Raw genomic sequence first — 21,753 nt, 5'->3', positions numbered from 1 at the left:
TACCGCACACTTGCACTCCTCTCACACGCTAGTAAAGTCATGCTCAAAATTCTCCAAGCCAGGCTTCAGCAATATGTGAACCGTGAACTTCCTGATGTTCAAGCTGGTTTTAGAAAAGGCAGAGGAACCAGAGATCAAATTGCCAACATCCGCTGGATCATGGGAAAAGCAAGAGAGTTCCAGAAAAACATCTATTTCTGCTTTATTGACTATGCCAAAGCCTTTGACTCTGTGGATCACAATAACCTGTGGGAAATTCTGAAAGAGATGGGAATACCAGATCACCTGACCTGCCTGTTAAGAAACCTATATGCAGGTCAGGAAGCAACAGTTAGAACTGGACATGGAACAACTGACTGGTTCCAAATAGAAAAAAGAGTTCGTCAAGGCTGTATATTGTCACCCTGTTTACTTAACTCATATGCAGAGTACATCATGAGAAACACTGGACTGGAAGAAGCACAAGCTGGAATCAAGATTGCTGGGAGAAATATCAATAACCTCAGATATGCAGATGACACCACCCTTATGGCAGAAAGTGAAGAGGAATTCAAAAACCTCTTGATGAAAGTGAAAGTGGAGAGTGAAAAAGTTGGTTTAAAGCTCAACATTCAGAAAACGAAGATCATGGCATCTGGTCCCACCACTTCATGAGAAATAGATGGGGAAACAGTGGAAACAGTGTCCGACTTTATTTTTCTGGGCTCCAAAATCACTATAGATGGTGACTGCAGCCATGAAATTAAAAGACGCTTACTCCTTGGAAGGAAAGTTATGACCAACCTAGATAGCATATTCAAAAGCAGAGACATTACTTTGCCAACAAAGGTCCGTCTAGTCAAGGCTATGGTTTTTCCTGTGGTCATGTATGGACGTGAGAGTTGGACTGTGAAGAAGGCTGAGCACAGAAGAATTGATGCTTTTGAACTGTGGTGTTGGAGAAGACTCTTGAGAGTCCCTTGGACTGCAAGGAGATCCAACCACTCCATTCTGAAGGAGATCAGCCCTGGGATTTCTTTGGAAGGAATGATGCTAAAGCTGAAACTCCAGTACTTTGGCCACCTCATGCAAAGAGTTGACTCATTGGAAAAGACTCTGGTGCTGGGAAGGATCGGGGGCAGGAGGAGAAGGGGATGACAGAGGATGAGATGGCTGGATGGCATCACTGACTCGATGGAAATGAGTCTGAGTGAACTCCGGGAGTTGGTGATGGACAGGGAGGCCTGGCGTGCTGCGATTCATGGGGTCGCAAAGAGTCGGACACGACTGAGCGACTGATCTGATCTGATCTGATCTGAGAAGCCTAAAATACAGATAGGAATTGAGATATTCACAGGACATTGCCAGAAATGGGCATTGACTCTGAAGCCGTGCATCCAGTTTCAAATTCTATGGCATAAGCCACATCTACAGGTCGAAATCTTTGTGTAAAAGCATAGCTCTCTGTAAACTTTCTGGACATTCTCCTCTCTGTGAGCATTCACCATTGCTTTTTTCTACCGTGATTGAGGTTCTAGTTCAATAAGCTTAGCTTCCGTGTTCTATAAAACCAATATTTCAAATAAAATTTATCAAATCATTTTCAAATCAAATTTGTAAGTTTGCCTCTAAGCTAGGACATAGAAAGATGATATTTATTTAGTCCTTTTATGTTTTGCTGGTGCTAAGTTGCTTAGTTGTGTCTAACCCTTTGCAACTCGAAGAAATGTAGCCTATCAGACTCTTCTGTCCTTGGGATTCTTCAGGCAAGAGTCCTGGATGGGTTGCCAATTCATTCTCCAGGAGATCTTCCTGACCCAGGGATCTAACCTATGTATCTTAAGTCTCATGCATTGGCAAGTGGGTTCTTTACCACTAGTGCCCTCTTTATGTTTTAGTGTTATAAGGCAATGGCAACCCACTCCAGTGTTCTTGCCTGGAGAATCCAAGGGACGGGGAGCCTGGTGGGCTGCCATCTGTGGGGTTGCACAGAGTCGGACACGACTGAAGTGACTTAGCAGCAGCAGCATACACTATTAGAGCCCACCTCAAATTCAATTTCAGAAATTGTCAAGGTATTGGATGAAAGATATCAAAAGTGGATTGTATGAATTATGTCAAAGACTATGCCATTTCAAGACCAGGATGTTTCAGTGATCAAAGTTTCCTAGTCTATAAAAGCTAATAGCTGTTATTATCTAACTCATAAGTGATTATTAATAGAAGGGAAAGAGTCCTTTAACTATTTCCTTTCTGTGGCTTTCCACCTTTAAGGTGACCTCTATACATCACTACCAAATATAAAAAACTACCAAATAAAAATAAACTTCCAGTTCTTTCATATGATTCACAGCCTCATGCCTGAAGCAAATCTGTAAGACCAGACATTATTTCACAGTGTTATGGGTTGAACTGTGTCGCTGGAAAAGCTATGTTGAAATACTAGCCCTATCACACCCCCGTTGCTATTGTTTAGTCACGTAGTCATGTTCAACTCTTTGTAACCCCATGGACTGCAGCACACCAGGCTCCCCTGTCCTTCAGTATCTCTGGGAGTTGGAAGAATCATCCCTCAGAATGTGACTTTATTTGGGGATACAGTTGTTACCGTTTTAATTTGCTAAGTGAAGATATACTTGAGTAGGATGGGTCCTTGACCCCAAATGACTGACCTCCTACAAGCAGAGAGAAATTGAGATACAGACACAGAAGGAGGATAGCCACGTGATGACTGAGGCAGAGATTGGAGTTATGCTATCCAAGGAATGTGCAGGGCTACCAGAAGCTGAAAGAGGCCAGAGGCATTATGGCTCTGTCAGCCTTGATTTTGGACTTCTTATTCTCAGAACTGTAAGACAATTTTGTTTCAAGCCACTCCGTCTGTGTTGTTAAGCAGCTCCAGGAAACCAACAGAGTTTTATGAGTCCTCTAAACTTTTGGCTCCAACTTCAGGACTCACTTCCCCATTACCACTTTTCCAAGCCCTTAGATTTAAAGCTTCACTGCTTTCTCTTGTTTTAGTTTTTATCTCTTAACTATAATTAATGATCATCCCCCAAGATTTTATGAGACACAGGTATACTGGAGCCAGCCCATACCAGTTTATAGCAACCAATTGGAATTTTGTAAGCCAATTGCTAAACACAGCCATAATTTTTAAAATTACATTGTATAAGCTTAAAATTAGGTGAATTATACTAAGACAAAGGTAATGAATATCAAAACTCATCACTTCCTAATTATTTGACTACACTTTACTACAATCCGTGCTCTTGACGCTATTTATGTCAATTTATCTGTTCGGTGGAAACAGTAGGGAAAAAAATGTACTACGGCCCATTTTTTTCCAACTCACACTGGAAGCTTGAAATCAGCTGTGGTGGAAATATTTACGCCATGAAAACTGTCAAAAGCTACAAGTCAGCTATTTCTATATTTTCAAACAGCTAATTGTAAACATTTAGCGGCACTCCACTGAAACAACCTTTAAGTCCATTCAAACTGGGATGGCTATAGAAGAAAAGAGCGGTAGAAATTCAGAGTTTAGGACATCAAGTAAAAGGAAATAAAAGACTCTTATTACAAACAATGAAGGCAGAGAGATTTGACAGGGATTATGAAGAGGGGATAAGACAGACTTAAATGCTGGTGACCTACTTTTAGTATTGTCTAGTGAACCTCTCAGGATAGTGTTTAGCTCTGGTTATAAATATTAATTAGATTCCAATCAGAGTACTATTTAAAGGATCTGTGCTTCTTGGGAAGAGATATTTCAGAAATATATTAGATGGATATATAGAGCATACACATGTATAAGTTGTTCAAGTTGGTAACAAACCAGATGATTTTACTTAGTTAAACAGATCCAACTCAGCTACAAAATTATACACAAATTGAATGACAATAAACAGGCAGGGAAAAATCTTTGCAGCTTTAGCAGATATGTAATTCCACTATAAGATCAACAGTCTTCAGTTTTGCTATGACAACTTCCTTGTTAAACACATAATCAGCTGAACAACAACAACAAAGAGGAACACCACCTCTACACATTTAAAACAAAGATTTAAAGAACCCCACACCCATTAAATATAACAGATATTTCCTAAAATTATTAAAGGTAACCTGAGGCTGTTGACTGCTTGATATTCCTCTGAACTGTGGGGAGTGGAATCTCAGGTTAGAGACTTTGTCCTAATCCTTGAACTCTGTGCCAGCAGAGCTGGGAAAGCTGAAAACTTCCAATCAGTGACAGAGAGAAGGTAGAAGGACTTTTTAAATTTTTTTTCCCTTTCACCACAAGGCCAGCAGCAGATTAAAGAGTGACATTACTCACAACATACACAGTCTTAGAGAGTGTACTTTTGCTCTAAACACTGTCTCATACCAGGAAGTGTTCTAAGGGTGGAATGTGTGAAGCTTAGATCACATCACTCTGTTTTTGTGACTGAGGCATTCTTTTAAAATTTGTCATCTGAGTTCAACAATGTTCCCACTTCATTAGATACTGGATTTTTTAAAATGATAATAAATAAGAGGCTCTCTTTCTTTCTCTGTGAACAGAATCCAACTGGGGAAGAAACCCAGTCTCTTAAAGTTCCCCATAGTTTAATGACCATTCTTAGTCTCCTAGCTAGTCGCTCAGTCGTGTCTGACTCTTTGCAACTCCATGGACGGTAGCCTACCAGACTCCTCTGTCCATGAAATTCTTCAGGCCAGAATACCAAGTGTTTTGCCATTCCCTTCTCCAGGGGATCTTCCCTACCCAGGGATCAAACTCAGGTCTCCTGCATTGCAGGTGGATTCTTTACCATCTGAACCACCAGGGAAGTCCTAGATTCCTTAGGCATTTAAACGGACAAAAGGCAAATACAGTTCATATATAATGCAGTCAGATAAAGGATGTATATAATAAAGTAGTCTGGGTCCAGAAAATTATATTACAAATAATACAGTAACCCTAACTGTAACTTTTAGGATTTTACTTTTCAATATATTAGGCCTTGGGGAAACATCCTGAATTTAGGTTGTTGCTGGAAGATGCAATCAATTATGGAAATAAGAGGTGGTTGGAGATGGATGAGAAAAGCAGGAGTAGGAAGTCAGCACTGCTAAGACTGAGGGCTTAGTGAAATACAGAAAAAAAAGAAAATTGCTCTGAAGAGTTTTTCCTTCCCATTTTTTTTCCGCTTTACTCCCCATGTGCCCTCTTCTTGTTGATGACCCTACTTCCTCCTCAGCCGGCATCCTAGACCCAGTACTGCAGTTCTTGTCAACTAATCCCGCAAATCAGTGTGTGATATAGGGCTAACAACAATTAGTTAAAGCTCTCACACATGTTTTTTCATCATAGAAAAATCTTGAAAACAAAATATTCTCAAGACCCAAAAGTAAAAAAGACCCTTATTTTTGAACATTTTGGGTAAGGAATGTCCTCAGATCAAACCAAATAAAACAGTAGTGACAGGGTTCATACAATCTATTGGTAGCCTACTAAGACTACTGTGATTCTAACATGTTTTGAAAATGATCATTTTGGCATTCAAAACATCTCTATTTTAAACTAAAATGTCATTAGGCATTAAGTTGAGAAATTTTAAAGGTGTAACATAATTAAACTTTTCCTAAAAAGTTTTTGTTTGTTTTATATTGCACTGGCACAAAGTATTAATTTACATATAGATCATATTTTTTCTTTTGGAGATGCTTTCTCTGCAGAAATCTAAAACAGAAAAAAACCATTTTCTATTTTTTAATTACCTTCAGTACCAAACACACATTTTACTGTCTGTGACTCACAGCAAAGAGGTGTTCCTCTTTTATACAGTTACATCGATGATAATTTTAAAATAAACTATTTTTATGGACCAAGTTCAAGTTAGATACTGTGTTTATATGCTCCTTTTCACAACCAGCCCTATGCTGAACTTTGTAAGGGCTTTATGACAAAAAAAAAAATTTTTTTTAAGTAAAAAACCCCTTCATTATAATTCCTACCCAATGAACTTGTGGTTTTCCAAATTTAGGACAAAGCATGAAGTTTTATCAGTGAGTTGAGATTTAGTTTTCTTCCCCTTTGATTGGGTCACTTAATTTACAGCTTTTTTTTTTTTCTTTTTAAGAGAAGAAATAACCTATAATTTCTGACATGCTGACAAGAGAACTTTAGCAACTTTCTCCCCGATATGAAATACTTTACTCAGAAGGCCTATTTTCTATCCTTAGGCTTCTTGGATATGGCTCTGCTTAAAAACATACTCTGAGATGTACCTGCCCATGTTCTCATAAGTGTAAAACCTGAGCAATGTCTCTGGGAAAGACCAAGAACACAAGTACTTATTTATCCCAGAAAGAGAGGGGTCCCTATTTTGAAAAATCCTAATGGAATCCCAAATATTAGTTTAGCAGACTGAAAAACAGTACCCTCTGCTTGAAGATTCTTAATACAAATTCAATGTTAAATCAAGACTATAATCCACAGAGTTCATAATAACTTATTTGGTAGAAGTGTCTCAGATCCATAGATGGCATGCTTTGGGTTTCTTTTAAATAGCTGGGGAAAAAAAAAAAGATAAATTACCAAAGACAACTTTTTACTAGTTAGATTCAATATTCTTCCTCCATAATTAAGGTAAAAGTATATCAGCAACTTTCCCCTTTTAAAATCTACCACTCAGTAATCATATAAGTTATTCTGGCTATTTAATTTTTCACATCTGCTTGTGCTGCCATAGCGTAACGTTTGATAAGACAATTAACTTTGGTTGCACACTCTCAATGAACTTTTGGTGGAATTATTACACCTTACATTAGTACAAAATTATTAGGAAAGGCTTCTCTGAAGCAAAATTTTTGCCATATAGGAAGATGAGGGAGGGGGAATACTACAGTTAAAGACATTTTTCTGCCTCTAGTATTTGTTACCAGTTCTAGAAGTTGTAGTTACCCGGCAATTTTGAAAAACTGAACCTTTAAGTCTAATCAAAGTGCTTTCAACTAAAACAGGACGTTGAAACTACAGGGAGCAGCAGGGGTGGGAAATTTTCTGTTGCTCTTCTTGCCTATGCTTTACGGTACAAGGGTTGGCCCTGGTTTGGTCCACCTGCCAGCAGAGTTTAAAGTTTCTGAGGCTTGGGGGAACACAATGACTTGGATCTAACAGCCTAAATGGGAAGAAGGGGATTTCTGCAGCATTGAGAAAGCCGTTAAACTCCTGTTAAGCAAACTTTTTTTTTTTTTTTTTAATGTGTCTGTGCACACGTCAGACCTCCTCTCTCATGGATCAGAAATTATTTCTGATAATCCAGGATATACCAAAAGCTTGAAGACATATGGCTGGGAAATGAAACAACCCTGGAGTGTGGCCACATCATTATTTTGTGTCGCATGGTACCAGATGGGCAGTTGGTGAATGGCGCTGGGATGTGAATGGACAGTTTTATAACGTGAATTTTTCCCCCATTGAGCTGAAACAGACATTTCCCTCTCTTGTCTTTTGGTCTCTAGCACTCGGAATTTCCCCCTCTCTGCAATATCAATTAACTCAACTTTGCAGTGGGGTGGCCAAAAAGGAAGAGGATGAAGAGGGCTTTATAATCTTATAAGTGCTGGGCGAGTCACAGCGCCCCGGGAACTGCGGCTGCGACCCGCCGCGTCCTGTGTGGATTTCAGGACTTAAACTGCGCGCAGGCGGCTATGGAGTGGACAGTGCGTTTGAACCACGGAGGATAGACACCCGGGCTTGGGAGGGGTGTGTCGATCTCCAGGCAGCCTTGGAGGCCGCTGCTGACTCTCATCCGTAGTATTTTATTACCATTTTCATCGTTCTTGAAAAGTCATGGAAGACGGCCCGCTGCCCGACCTCAGAGACATCGAGCTGAAGCTGGGACGCAAAGTGCCCGAGAGCCTAGTGCGCTCGCTCCGTGGGGAGGAGCCGGTTCCCCCGGAGAGGGACAGAGACCCCGGAGGGGGGAGCGGGGGCAGCGGCAGCGGTTGCAGCAGCAGCAGCAGCTGCTGCAGTTTCCCTCTCTCCTTGTCGTCCTCCTCTTCATCCTCCCCAACCTCTGGCTCCCCACGACCCAGCCACTCCAGTAGCACCCTGGAGAGGCTGGAAACCAAGATTCACCTCCTCAGGCAAGAGATGGTGAGTGTGGTGCGCCGGCTGTGGGAGTGGGAACCTGGGAAGCAAGACCCGGGAGGTGGGGCAGGGGAGAGAGGGCAACTGGGGCGGCCGAACAGAGGGCTGGGTGCATCGGAAACACTGGTGAGAGGGGCGCGCAGCGGGCGCGCATATGGATGTAGCTGCAGGAAGCTTGTTTACCGGAGACTTTGCTCAGTCGCAGTTCGCTAAGACGGGAAAGCCTGCCCTGCTCTGTGTACTTTCTGAAGCCAACTCGCTGCTACCGGCTCTGACCATTCAGCTGCCGGTCCACAGCCTCCCAGGCATAAACCCACCCGAGGGTCTGCAGTTACTGCACCCAACTGGGGCCTGCTGTCTGCCGTTCACACTTTCGTTTCGAAACGTGGGTCGGTCCATTGCGCTTATTGCAAAAACACTTCCTGGTTTGCCGAAAGGTGGCGCGGCGGGGTCCCTGCAGCCCTTCTTCCTGGCTCACTCCTTTTACACCACTACTGCTCCCGCCCTTTGGTGCAACCCCCCCCAAAGCCACCGTGGAGCTGATTCTCCACTGCTGGTTCTGAAAACAATGGCTCAGTCGTCCTCGATGTCCTTATGAATAGCTTGTTTCACGGTTGATCCGAAAGAGCAGGTGATCCCCAGGCCCAGGGATTTGCTAATAACCACTTCCTACCCTTCCCCCCGCCCCCAGTCCTCAATCTGCAATTGTTTTCTGTGCTGTTTGCAAACGTTAGCCTAAGAATAGGACAATGGGGCTAACAGGGGTCCTAGAATACTTGTTATTCCGGATGTACTTAGAGAGAGACACTTTATTTACTTGCCGTGAACTCGGGCAAATTACTTAACCTCTCTGGACCTTGGTTTATTTTTTACAATGAACTGGTTGGAGGAAATGATTCCTTCCCAAATCCTTTTAAGATGACCACACAACAAAACCGCATTTCCCACCAGCTTGGAAAGGAGGAAAGTAACAACAGAAGCCTCAGCCACTTCTACATACATCCTATCTATAGGGGCTTTGCATGAAAAAGAAGTAACCCGTAGTGTTACCCTAGCTCCTCTCTTTTTGCAGTTGGAACTCTGGGAGGGAATAAATTCCAAAGCATAAAGTAATCTTGGCAAACATATTTGTACAAAAAGCCATTCTTCAGAGATCATGTCCTACGTTCAGAATTTTTACCACACTGTCAACACAAGGGCTCCAAAAACCGCTTTTAAGATCTCTTAAACTGGTCTACTTAAGAACTTTACTTTTTATGCCTCAAGTATCCATTTTCTTCCCAACTAGAATGCACCAGATGTGGAAAGCAAACATGTAGAGATTCATACATACATAGTTCTATGTATGCATGTATATATATGTAATGCAAAGATATCATTACTCTATTCACTCTTACTATGTTTCACTAAATATATACACACACCACAGGTTATACATATTACTCAATAATTATTCAGTAAGCACATTTACTATATCTGGTAACTAATCAGGTGCTCAAAATACACAACATAAAAGTTCAAGGAGCCTATTTGCTGCTCCTGCTGCTGCTAAGTCACTTTAATTGTGTCTGACTGTGCAGACCCTGTAGACGGCAGCCCACCGGGCTCCCCCATCCCTGGGATTCTCCAGGCAAGAACACTGGAGTGGGTTGCCATTTAGGGCTCTCAAATCTCTTGCACTCACCATTAATTATTTATATTAATAGTATATCAAGCCAAGTGTACTGAAGAATTTTGTAAGATTTTTAGAAAATTGTTATTTTTCAATGAAAGGTATTTTCTAGCCTTATTTATTTTTCTCCATGAAAATGTTACCAGATCAGATCAGATCAGTCGCTCAGTCGTGTTGGACTCTCTGCGACCCCATGAATCGCAGCATGCCAAGCCTCCCTGTCCATCACCAACTCCCGGAGTTCACTCAGACTCACGTCCATCGAGTCAGTGATGCCATCCAGCCATCTCATCCTCTGTCGTCCCCTTCTCTTCCTGCCCCCAATCCCTCCCAGCATCAGAGTCTTTTCCAATGAGTCAGCTCTTTGCATGAGGTGGCCAAAGTACTGGAGTTTCAGCTTTAGCATCATTCCTTCCAAAGAAATCCCAGGGCTGATCTCCTTTAGAATGGACTGGTTGGATCTCCTTGCAGTCCAAGGGACTGTCAAGAGTCTTCTCCAACACCACAGTTCAAAAGCATCAATTCTTCGGCGCTCAGACTTCTTCACAGTCCAACTCTCACATTCATACATGACCACAGGAAAAACCATAGCCTTGACTAGACAAACCTTTGTTGGCAAAGTAATGTCTCTGCTTTTGAATATACTATCTAGGTTGGTCATAACTTTCCTTCCAAGGAGAAAGCGTCTTTTAATTTCATGGCTGCTTCATAAAAATCTGTTTTCCCAAGCCAGATCTGGCTATATATGATGACTATGTTATATAAGTAAATACATTAAAAAATAACAAACAGAAACAGCAACAACAGCAGGGGCAGATTATTAAATTGACTATATTTCCTATATGAAGCATAGCTATCTATGCATCTGGGAGAATTTATGCCAGATCAGATGTTTTTATCTTCAACTTTGTCCTCTAATAAAGGTCTCCACTGAGCAAATGATAACACTGACACTGGCCATGGGAGTTTAGAGGGAAGGAATCAAAAACAGGTATATTCCCTGCCAATGAGATAATTTTCCCCCATTGTATGTAACTCTTGTGGGTGCTAAAACCTCCAGCTTCAGCACAATTGCAAAGCAACATATTTGTTTTTATGTAGACTTGGCCCTTTTGTTATAAATGTGGAACAGATGTAGTTCCTTTCTGTTCTTTCTGTCTCCTTCTAGCATCCTCCTGGAGAGAAGTTGGGGTGAGGCCTCTGTGAGTTGTATGTTCTTTTCTGCCCTCTCTTGTGAGCACTGAGTCAGCCTGTTTGGACTTATGCCTGACCCACATTTTATGCTCATTACTTTGTGTTCACAGATTTTTCTTCTGGATGATCTGGAATTATCAGGCTTGGCTCCTGCCCCCAGAACCCCTTCCTATGAAACACCTTAGCCTTGTACAATACTTTCTGGACACTTGCAGGAATTAAGACTTCCTTCTTTTCCTATTAAAATGTATGTGCTAACCATTGACAAAAGGCATCATAGACTTTTCTAAGATAGAATCTCAACACTTTAAGTTCTTGACACGCACCTGGTTTTCTCATTGTCTCTCTCTCATCTCCTTTTATGGTTTTGTGAATCATTACCTTAACTCTTATCTGTAAATATTACAATCAAAGCTCTTAGAGCTCTGTGAGACTCAGGTGTAAAGGAAGGAAGATGAAAGAGATTGAAGTGGGGAGGAGCTATTTTTGTGGCCAAACTTCTTAACCTTGATACTCTTGTTAGAAACATGAATAGCACATGTTCATGTGGGAAGGAAGAGTGTCGGAAGGAAAATATTGGAAAAGAAAATTTTCAGGCATATATTTGATTGCTGCTGTTTTTGTTTTAGTGGCTAAGTCATGTCTGACTCTTCTGTGGCCCTGTAGACTGTAGCCCACCAGGTTCCTCTGTCCATGGGATCTCCTAGGCAAGAATACCAGAGTGGGTTGCCATTTCCTTCTCCAGGGGATCTTCCCGACGCAGGGATGGAACCCATGTCTCTTGCATTTGCAGGTGGATTCTTTACCACTGAGCCACCAGGGAAGCCCATATATTTGATACAGTAGGGCAAATTCAAAGTAACAATCAGGATATTTTTGAGAGGGAGCACATTTTCCCAATGGGTAAAATATTTTTCAATTTAGAGATAAGGAAATTTGACAATACAATAAGCAAATGCAGGAATACATATAGGAAATTTACAACAAAATTGGAAGTAGATGTCTGATGTCTTGTGCAAAGTCTGCCCAGTAGTATTTTTTCACTGCTCTTCAGTTTCACAGAGTGTTTTACTATCTGTCATATTATTTGAGGCTCAGGTCATAACTGAGAAAAAAGTGTCTTCACATTTTGGGAATGAGATCATTGTGGCTTAGAGGTGGTTGAGAAAACAGGCTAGGGTCACATAGCTAATTAGTAAACAGAATCACAATTTGAATGCATATCATCTGACTCCATGTACTATGCTTTTCCCCCATTCTAGTCTGCATCCCAATAAATTATCTTCAAAATACAGAATAATTTTTATAAATCTATGATAAGTCACAACCCTTACAGTACTTAAAGGACCAACAAAAAGAAATCATCATGATGTCATGTCCTGGGTAGTTTCAGATATTGGTTCATTCAATAACCAACAAATATTTATTAACTGCCAACACTGTACCAGGCCTGCCTTGAGACATTGGGGATTTAGTACAAAATGCTTACTTTAAAAAGTCAGTCTTTGCAGGCTCTGTCCTATATTTGGACTTTTCATTCTACTATCTATGCAGACTCCACTTGCAAAGCTTTCTTAAGAATAAGACTTTAAATATTGCTTGTCAAATACTGTTCTAAGTTTTAGAATGTCACATAATATCTGAAATATTTTTCTAATAAATGTAAATAATCTCTGTCAAAATCTGTGTTTACCAGTTAGCGGTAAATTTTATACTGCAGTTTTCTTTAACAAGATGTTCCAGGGATTTTAGTGTTATCTCAATAACATCTGTACCATACCTCTAGTTTAAGACTGAACGTTATGTGCGTTGATTTACTCTGGAAAAATTTTGGAATGTATAAGATTATAATGGTAACCACTCAAGAATCAGAGTCTGGAGTTAGAAGGGATCTAATGGACCCACCCAAGTTTGCTTTCCTAGATAATTGCTGTTCAGAACAACAAAGTATACTGAATGAAGTATATACTATCTATCTATGCCACATCCCAGATTTTTGGAATTTTAGTCAATTCTGTCATGCTGGAATGGTAAATGCTGCGCCATTAAGAACGACTAATCTGAAAATATTGTTTCTTCATCCCATATTTTAGCAACTACTGTTGCAGCTGTGTAATAGTGAGGGATAAACAATTTCAAGTTAGTTATTTGTCTTACTATTAAATCATTCAAATACCCTACCTTTCTTCAACTCTCGCTTTAATAATGTTTTCTAGATAATACCCAGAGTTAGATACAAACACACATAAATACAAGGCACATAATAATACTGGAACATAAATTGAAAATTTTTGAAAAGGATAGAATTGTATTTGGTTTTTATCAATACTTTCTCTTATCTTTTCCATGCCCCTTCTCATAACAAATGGTTTGTCTATTTTGTAATAAAAAATAAAGTTACTTTATATTTCCTCAAAAAGTGATCATAATTTCATTAAATTAATTTCACAATTGCTTTGGACATGTTTCAAATTAGGCTAGGAGATTTCTATCATTTGTTCCATAATACTGTTTCAGTAGTATTGTTACTGTTTTATCATGTAGTGTTTTTTTTTTTTCTTTCAGTTGGACAAAACTTTATGTAAAACTCTTGGGTATAAACTTGAGAAGTCATAACATGGAAGGCATTTTCCTTGATGAGTTCACAAGACAGCTGAAAAGATAAAACAGGGATATAATTTTGCCAGAGAAAGATTACAAACCAATATGTCAGCAAGCCATAGTGGAAATCGGACATAACTGCTGAGATTAAAAGATAAAGCTCAGGAGATTTCTCGTGGCAAACGTGTCTTGTACAAGGAATTAAAAGTGCTGATAGCCATGCAAATTAAGGGCTAAATATTAGTGATAAAGACATCAAAGAGATGAGAAAATCTGATTCCTAAACAGTAGCTTCTTCTGTTATTTTGCACATGGAATGTTATTATACTTAATCTAATAAATTATGTTGGTATGTGTTTCCTTACACAGTGGCTTAAAACTGACAGCAGTGTAGGCAAAGGTAGTAGTTTTTCTTTGCTAGAAACACATAGAATTCAGAGGATGTATGCACAAGTTAAAAAAAAGTAACCTATCAAAGAACTGATGAGCCCTGCCCTGTCCCCAGGAATGTACATCAGATGGAAAGAATTACCTTTCATTCAAGTTGTACAACCATACTGCTTCAGTCTTGAGAGACCACAAACTTTATGAGGATTTTTTAACTTCTCATAAAAGATTATGTTTACTTCCTTGGTAGCATAAAAACATTCAGTTTACCTTCTATTTTATGGTAATGAATCATAATTAAAACACTTTCTCACATAAGACTTTAGTTTTTGAAGATACTACTTCTGAAACTGTGATTCATGGCTGGAATCTCTGGGATCCCTGACAAGTTGTTATTTTTTTGCGGGGGGGCGCGGGGGCAGTTCTTTGAAGAACATTCCTTTTTGATTGTCTTTTAAAGCTTGTTCAGTCACTACTCAAGTGGTGAAACTCTGGTTCGGTGGAACCTTCGTAAACTTTGGAATCGGACAAGCTGGGATTTCCAGTCAAGCCTAGAGCAAGTCAGGGTGCAGACAAACCACTGGGCCCACCAGCCTGCCAAGGCCCTGAACCCTGTTCTTGCAGAGACTTTTAGTCCATCTTCCCTGGTGGGAGGGCCTGTCCCGTTCTCAGCAACCCTCATTCTAATCTTGGCTCTTTCACTCACTGCTATGTGGCATCTGCAAGTTATAGAACTACTCTAGGACTCTGCTTTCTGTTAACATAGTGATTAAAGCATCTCTCATAAGGCATTGTAAGAATCCAATGAAATAATATAAAAAAGAAATCAGCTATTATTGATGCATCCTAGAGCAGTAAGAATGATGACAGTAATAGGTGTTCTGTCAATTACATGGCTGTTCTGTTGATCGTACACAGAGAGTCCTTGATGGGACTGATGATAGTGTGGGCACCTCTTCTATCAGACTGACCATCATAGCACTTCTCATCATCAGATCTTCCACAGAGACTGCCTTTCCATAAAAAGCAAAGAAGAAACCTGCGAAGCCTTTCCCCAGCTTTAATGCAAGCAAAATATAGTAGCATAAAGAATTGTAGAACTTAATTTCTTTAGGAAATCTGAGGAATCGAGACTAGTATTTGGTTACTTATCGTGAGTCTTTTCTATGTAGAAGGCACTGTGTAAGTTTTAACAGTTATATGTACTATCCCATTCTTATAATAATCATAACTAAATATATTATTCACAAATATTTTTATAGATAAAGCATTGAGGCTTGCTGTTAATGCTCAAAACTACTGAGAGAGTGGGGATAAGCTAGGTTGGGGTCAGAGTCTGAGCTTTAAACCCGTGTTGCTACATTTCACCCTTTAGAGAACCCTGGTGCCCGTGTTGACACTCAGGTTTAAATGTACATGTGTGATTGTCTTCTAGAATTTACAAAATGAGTTAAACTGTGTGGTTATTTAACATAAGCCCTCCAAGGAGGAACAAGAACTAAAGACATCTGTCTAGAAACAACCAAGATTTGGATGAACATGTTTAAAATCAGCTTGTTTCCAGCAGTTGTACCCTCTCTTTTTGCTACCATCACCAACATCCCCATAAATACTTTTCTACAAAAGCTGCTGGTGAATTAATGCCCTGCCTTAACTTCGGAGTTCAATACTGGAGCTTGATTGTGTTCATGACTTGGAGTTTTAAAAACTTAACACTGGTAGCATTTTAGTTCCCTGAGACATTCTCTGAAATTAAGCTTGGCTCTTAGATAACTCACTAGAAAGTAGTAGAAATGAGAAATCCTTACACCTGCCAGGACTTTACAGATGTGTGCTCAAAACACCTTGATCCAAACTGTGCTCAATGTAAACTAGTTACAGAATTTCATAAGGAAAAATTATATTTTCAAACATACATTTCAAAAGTCTCAGTCTTTAAAATAAAACTCAAGTAACTCTCCTTTGAAAAAAGGGGATAAATACTGTGCTCAATATTTATTATATTAATTTTACAGATAAGGAAGCTATGGCTCACAGGGGTTAATAATTTGACTAGGTCACCATAAGTGGTTTCCCAGCCATTCATTCAAACAAGAACCACTGGGTATCTGCTGGATCCAAATTATTCCCAAACAGCGCTATATCTCAGCACCATGAAGTGTGCATTTATTGTGAATGGACATTTTTAGAATAATTTCATCACACAACTACCAGTGGATATTTAGGTATCCCTTTAAAATATTATTTTTTCCTTTTGAACTTAAATATATGCTTTCTTATTATAAAACTTTCAGAAATATTATATAAAGGAAAACAAAAGTCCCTTTTCACCTACCTTTAACACATCTTCCCTGTTATTCCTGACCCCAAGGGAAACTACTGCTGGCAATTTGGTGTGAATCCTCTTGGGTGTTTCCTCTATGTCTTTGCCTGCATATATAGGCATATATACACTTACAGAATTTAACATGTGTGGATTTCATGTTTCTTGTTTTACACAATAATATTTTATTATGTCACCTGGCATTTACTGGATTAGTACAATGTACCAGTTGGAACTGTACATAGGTTTCATGAATTGTGCCATTTTGTTCTCACTCCTAACCCACTTGTGAGGTAAGACCTGTGGGGTGTTAGGTAATATAAACAGATTACTGATAAGAGTTTAAGAAATGTTTATCTAGTCAATTTGTATCTTATTCTGTCAATTCACTTATATGAATCTCAACTAGTCACTCATTAAAATGAAAAAGCCATTAGTTTGCTTTTAATAATAAACAATTATCCCAATATTCAGTAGTTCTTTTAGAATCAAATTCCACCCATGGAAATCTGACTTAATCAGACCACTTCATCACTCCTTTGAAGAAAGTAACCAAGTCTTCAAATTGGAATGTACTTCTCATCAGTCACTTGCTATTTAACATAATCTCCGTGTTGAGTTTTTTTTAATAATAATATGAACAAAACTTTTTAAAGTTGGGTCAGAATGCTAACATGGCACAAGATGATTCATGCCGCATGGAGGAACCAGAATGGCCATCCTTAAAACTAAAGTGCCCTCTGTGGTCATGTCTCAAAACCATCTTAGATTTTTCAGACTTTGGAAGGCTCATGAGGACAAAATAGATTCTACTCGCAGAGGTCAGACATAATCACAACACTGGATTCTTTATTTGAAGAAATAACTAATATTCTTCAAACTGATTCTTACATGAAAGTGATGTATAAAAGTGGGACTATATTACTGACTAATTTGCCCTCTCCTTGAAGGCACATCTTATGGACAGTTGGAAGACTGCAAAGCAAAAAATCAGAAGAGTGAGATATTAAAGGGCTTCCTAGGTGGCACGAGTGGTAAAGAAACTGCCTGCCAAGGCAGGAGACATAAGAGATGCAGGTTCAATCCCTGGGTCAGGAAGATCCTCTGGAGGAGGCCATGGCAACCCACTCCAGTATTCTTGCCTGGAAAATCCCATGAACAGACAAGCCTGGAGGGCTACAGTCCATGAGGTCGCAAAGAGTCAGACACGACTGAAGCAGCTTAGTATGCACACACACAAAATAACTTCTTGTCCTGCATGAACTAGATCCCGGTTGCTAGCAATGGCGCCCCACTCCAGTGCTCTTGCCTGGAAAATCCATGGACGGAGGAGCCTGGTGGGCTGTAGTCCGTGGGGTCGCTAAGAGTCAGACATGACTGAGCGACTTCACTTTCACTTTTCTCTTTCATGCCTTGGAGAAGGATATGGCAACCCACTCCAGTGTTCTTGCCTGGAGAATCCCAGGGACGGGGGAGCCTGGTGGGCTGCCGTCTATGGGGTCGCACAGAGTCGGACACGACTGAAGCAACTTAGCAGCAGCAGCAGCAGCAAATAGGCCTGGAACATACTTTCCCAAAAGCAACATCTGAAATTATTATTGCCCAAGTAGGAAATGATCATTTCAACAGTGACAAGTCCTTTCTATTGAGTAAGGTGAATTACAAATCAATGAGTCCTTAGGATCTTAGTTGAAATGGCTGATGGTAATCGTGGACAAGTCCACCACAAGGAAGGTGACGGACTGGACGACTAGTTTGAGAACATTTACCACGCATTCCACAGTTTCCTCCTAAGAGCTCATGCCTCATGCCAGAAATAGGTGGGTAGAAAATATTGACTCTGGTAGATTTTACATAGGATTTTAGTGAGAAAAGCAGTCACTGCTCAGAATGCAGAAAAGGACAAAAAGTAACTGATTATTAACAGACAAAGCTCTTTATAGGATTTCATGGATAAGCATCTGAAACCATACTCTAGCCTCTTAGCATCTTACAAAGGAAAGGAAAGGAAGGTGAAGTCATTCAGTCGCATCCGACTCTGCGACCCCATTGACTGTAGCCGACCAGGCTCCTCCATCCATGGGATTTTCCAGACGGGAGTCCTGGAGTGGGTTGCCATTTCCTTCTCCAGGGGATCTTCCTGACCCAGGGATCGAAGCCGAGTCTCCCGCATTGCAGGCGGATTCTTTACCAGCTGAGCCACCAGGGAAGCCACTTACCATCTTACAAGGTGATGATAAAATAGTATTGCTAGAAGGCCACCAGTTTCATCACTTAAATCAGTGATTTTATAACCACACTATAAAACTTAATGATTTAATGGTATTTTAAATATTGTTCATTCACACAATTTTTCTGCAGAAAAAGCACATGATTATTTAAGATATATTTATAAATCTCTGGAGCTAAAGAGTTCTATAAGGTGAAACTCTGATAAAATCCTTTGTTCAGTTCAGTTGCTCAGTCGTGTCCAACTCTTTGAGACCCCATGAACCTCAGCACGCCAGGCCTTCCTGTCCATCACCAACTCCCAGAGTTTACTCAAACTCATGTCCATTGAGTTGGTGATGCCATCCAACCATCTCATCCTCTGTCATCCCCTTCTCCTCCCGCCCTCAATCTTTCCCAGCATCAGGGTCTTTTCAAATGAGGCAGCTCTTTGCATCAGGTGGCCAAAGTATTGAAGTTTCAGCTTCAATATTAGTCCTACCAATGAACACCCAGGACTGATTCCTTTAGGATGGACTGGTTGGATCTTCTTGCAGTCCAAGGGACTCTAAAGAGTCTTTTCCAACACCACAGTTCAAAAACATCAACTCTTCTGCTCTCAGCTTTCATTATAGTCCAACTCTCACATCCTTACATGACTACTGGAAAAACCACAGCCTTGACTAGATGGACCTTTGTTGACAAAGTGATGTCTGTGCTTTTTAATATGCTGTCTAGGTTGGTCATAATTTTCCTTCCAAGGAGTAAGCATCTTTTAATTTCATGGCTGCAATCACCATCCGCAGTGATTTTGGAGCCCAAAAATAAAGTCAGCCACTGTTTCCCCTGTTTCCCCATCTATACGTACATGACTTCATTTGTCACTTTGTATTTGGGCCAAATTTTGGCTGTATATTTCAGTTTGGTTAAGAAAACTACTGTCTTTTTCTCCCTCTCTATAATAATCCTGAGGGCAGAAGCTGTGACTAAGCACTGCTTGTGTTTCCCTAATGCCCAAGCAATCATTTAGGGACTCAGCATTTGTTTAACGTGTAATTCAAAGTACATCTTACTCCTGGTTCTAATTTTTGGTTTTGGAAGGCATTAACAACACTGCCTTTTGGGACTCGAACATAGAACCCCAATCCCTCCACTGCTTCCTATCAGCCACGCCCAGTCACCTGGAACTTAAGTTCTTGGTTAAGAAAGACAGACGTTTTTCTTCCTATTATCTGTTACAGTGACACTTGACTTAAGAGAGAGAAACAGGAGGGAGGGTGGAGAGAAGAGAAGAGGAAGTGGGGGAAGGACGTTGAAGAAAAGGAGGAAGGAAAAGAAAAGAAACTTTTTTTCCTCTGTGAAGTGATACAGAAGAATTTTTCTTGGTTTCAGGACCTATTCTATTCTCACATATGGTCAGTTTCAGAATCTGTTACTCAGGGATACTGGCCACATAGGAATGAAAGGATGTTTTTCATCTCCATTAGGTGCACAAAGAAATGCACATTTTAGTTTCTGCCATCTTCTTTTCCTATTCTGGAATGAGGTTCTGAAGTCCCAGAGTTTAAAAAAAAAAAAAAGGAACTTATAAGGAAGAGAGACATCATTTATAATATTATGCGCAATACATATTGATATATAACACAGTTTATGTGGTTTTGGTTGAAAATGATAATTTATTTTGCAGTCTACCTTGCTACTCAGAGAGCACTGATTTCTTGGGCATACTTCTCTGCCTCTCCTTGGCAAATCCTGAATACAGACGTGGGAACCCTGTGTCTGAGGTGTTTAAGGCAGTCTGCAAACTCGCAGTGAACATCATCAGCAATGTCCAGATGGGTAAATTAGATTGACAGAATGAGAAAAGTTAGGTTTCTTCCATATTTATTATAAGATTCTAGAACTGGAGACTGTTTCAGAGAATCAACCAAGGTTTCTGTTTTTAATTTGTAACTAGATTTCAAAGATGAAAAATGGCTATCAGATATGTTAGTATCACTACTAAACTAGCAACTGCATGGGTTTCCTTCAGAATTGTTTTTGTCCCTATGTGAACTTTTAAATACTACTCACTTTCCCAAAAGCATTGGTTTTATCCCCTTCCAAGAAGCTGCACTGCATGGTCTTTTGCTGCTTTTAATCTTCCTACTTCTTGTTTATATTACCAACAGGAAAAATTTACAAATATGTGGGGAATTTTTTTAAAACTGTATTTTAAAATAATTTTGGACTTTACGTTAAAGCTACAAAAACAGTACTGAAATCACGCTATACCACCTCCCAGGCTCTCCCATGTGTTACCTTTACCTTTTCATTCTTTCCCCCTCCCCTTCCTCCTTCTCTCCATCCTACACACATATCCACATACACATACGAAAACACACTTTTCCTTAAATATTCTTCAACTTAAAAGTTTCCCTCTAGATACTTCAGTGAAAGTTTCAGCACAAGAAGTTATAAATATTGTCCTTCCTCCCTCTTATATGCAGTATATTCATAATTAATGACTTACATCACTTTTTCCTGCTGAATTTAGACCCGTCCTAAGAATATTTTTCAACAGAGCACTACAGGTGGCCACCTCGCATCAATAAGAAGCATACCTCAGGCCAGTACTCAGTTAAATTTTACAAGTGTGTCTATCTGAAGTGTATTTGGGGCAATTGGAAGAATATGCTCTCAGTTTCCTACCTTCCTATTGACTTAATGCCAGAAACCCTGTTCTTACAAAATCATCTTTTCAGTCAGAGTTTGGGCTCCATATGAAAAAATGAAAGGGTAACTGGAAGATTTTGGACCCTAGGTGGTATTCAGTAAATACATTTGGAATGTTAGACACTTTCTACTACTGTTATTTAAGCTGTAGAGGGGCAAGGATGCTGGAAGCTACAAGTGAGGAAGAGCAGAGAAGACTATGCCGGAAAAGGAAATAATCTTTTAGCACTTTTTTTGTCTAAGAAAATATTTCTCCTTTGAGTTGTTATTTTGCCCTGTACACCATAGTTTACAAAGCATGTTCACATATGCTATCTTCTTTTCTCAGTCATGGGGTTATGAGGTTACAACAATTAGACAATGAATATAGCATATGCTATTTTACAATGTTTATAGCATTCATTTGTTAGAATATAGCATCTGCCTAGTAAATGTGGCTAATAATAATAGCCTTCTGCCTGATATTATACTCACTTGGCTAAAGAAGTAATAAATCAAGCTTTGCTATGACCATCATCGTGTTATGTTAAATTTAGC

At 39.8% G+C, this 21,753-nt stretch overlaps 1 protein-coding gene across 1 annotated transcript in view; it reads left to right on the top strand.

The window, feature by feature from the left end:
* The first annotated feature begins 7,097 nt into the window (after nucleotides 1–7,097).
* The window catches only part of LURAP1L (leucine rich adaptor protein 1 like), a 54,428-nt gene continuing 39,772 nt past the window's right edge, over nucleotides 7,098–21,753 (top strand). The window contains exon 1 of the mRNA XM_061425294.1: nucleotides 7,098–8,122. Within this exon, the coding sequence (XP_061281278.1) occupies nucleotides 7,817–8,122 (306 nt within the window). The 5' untranslated portion in view covers nucleotides 7,098–7,816. The remainder of the gene's footprint in view (nucleotides 8,123–21,753) is intronic.

The sequence above is a fragment of the Bos javanicus genome, chromosome 8 (assembly GCF_032452875.1).
Source record: "Bos javanicus breed banteng chromosome 8, ARS-OSU_banteng_1.0, whole genome shotgun sequence".
Taxonomy (NCBI): domain Eukaryota; kingdom Metazoa; phylum Chordata; class Mammalia; order Artiodactyla; family Bovidae; genus Bos; species Bos javanicus.
The sequence above is the reverse complement of the archived record's forward strand: the minus strand, read 5'-3'. Positions and strand labels throughout refer to the sequence as shown.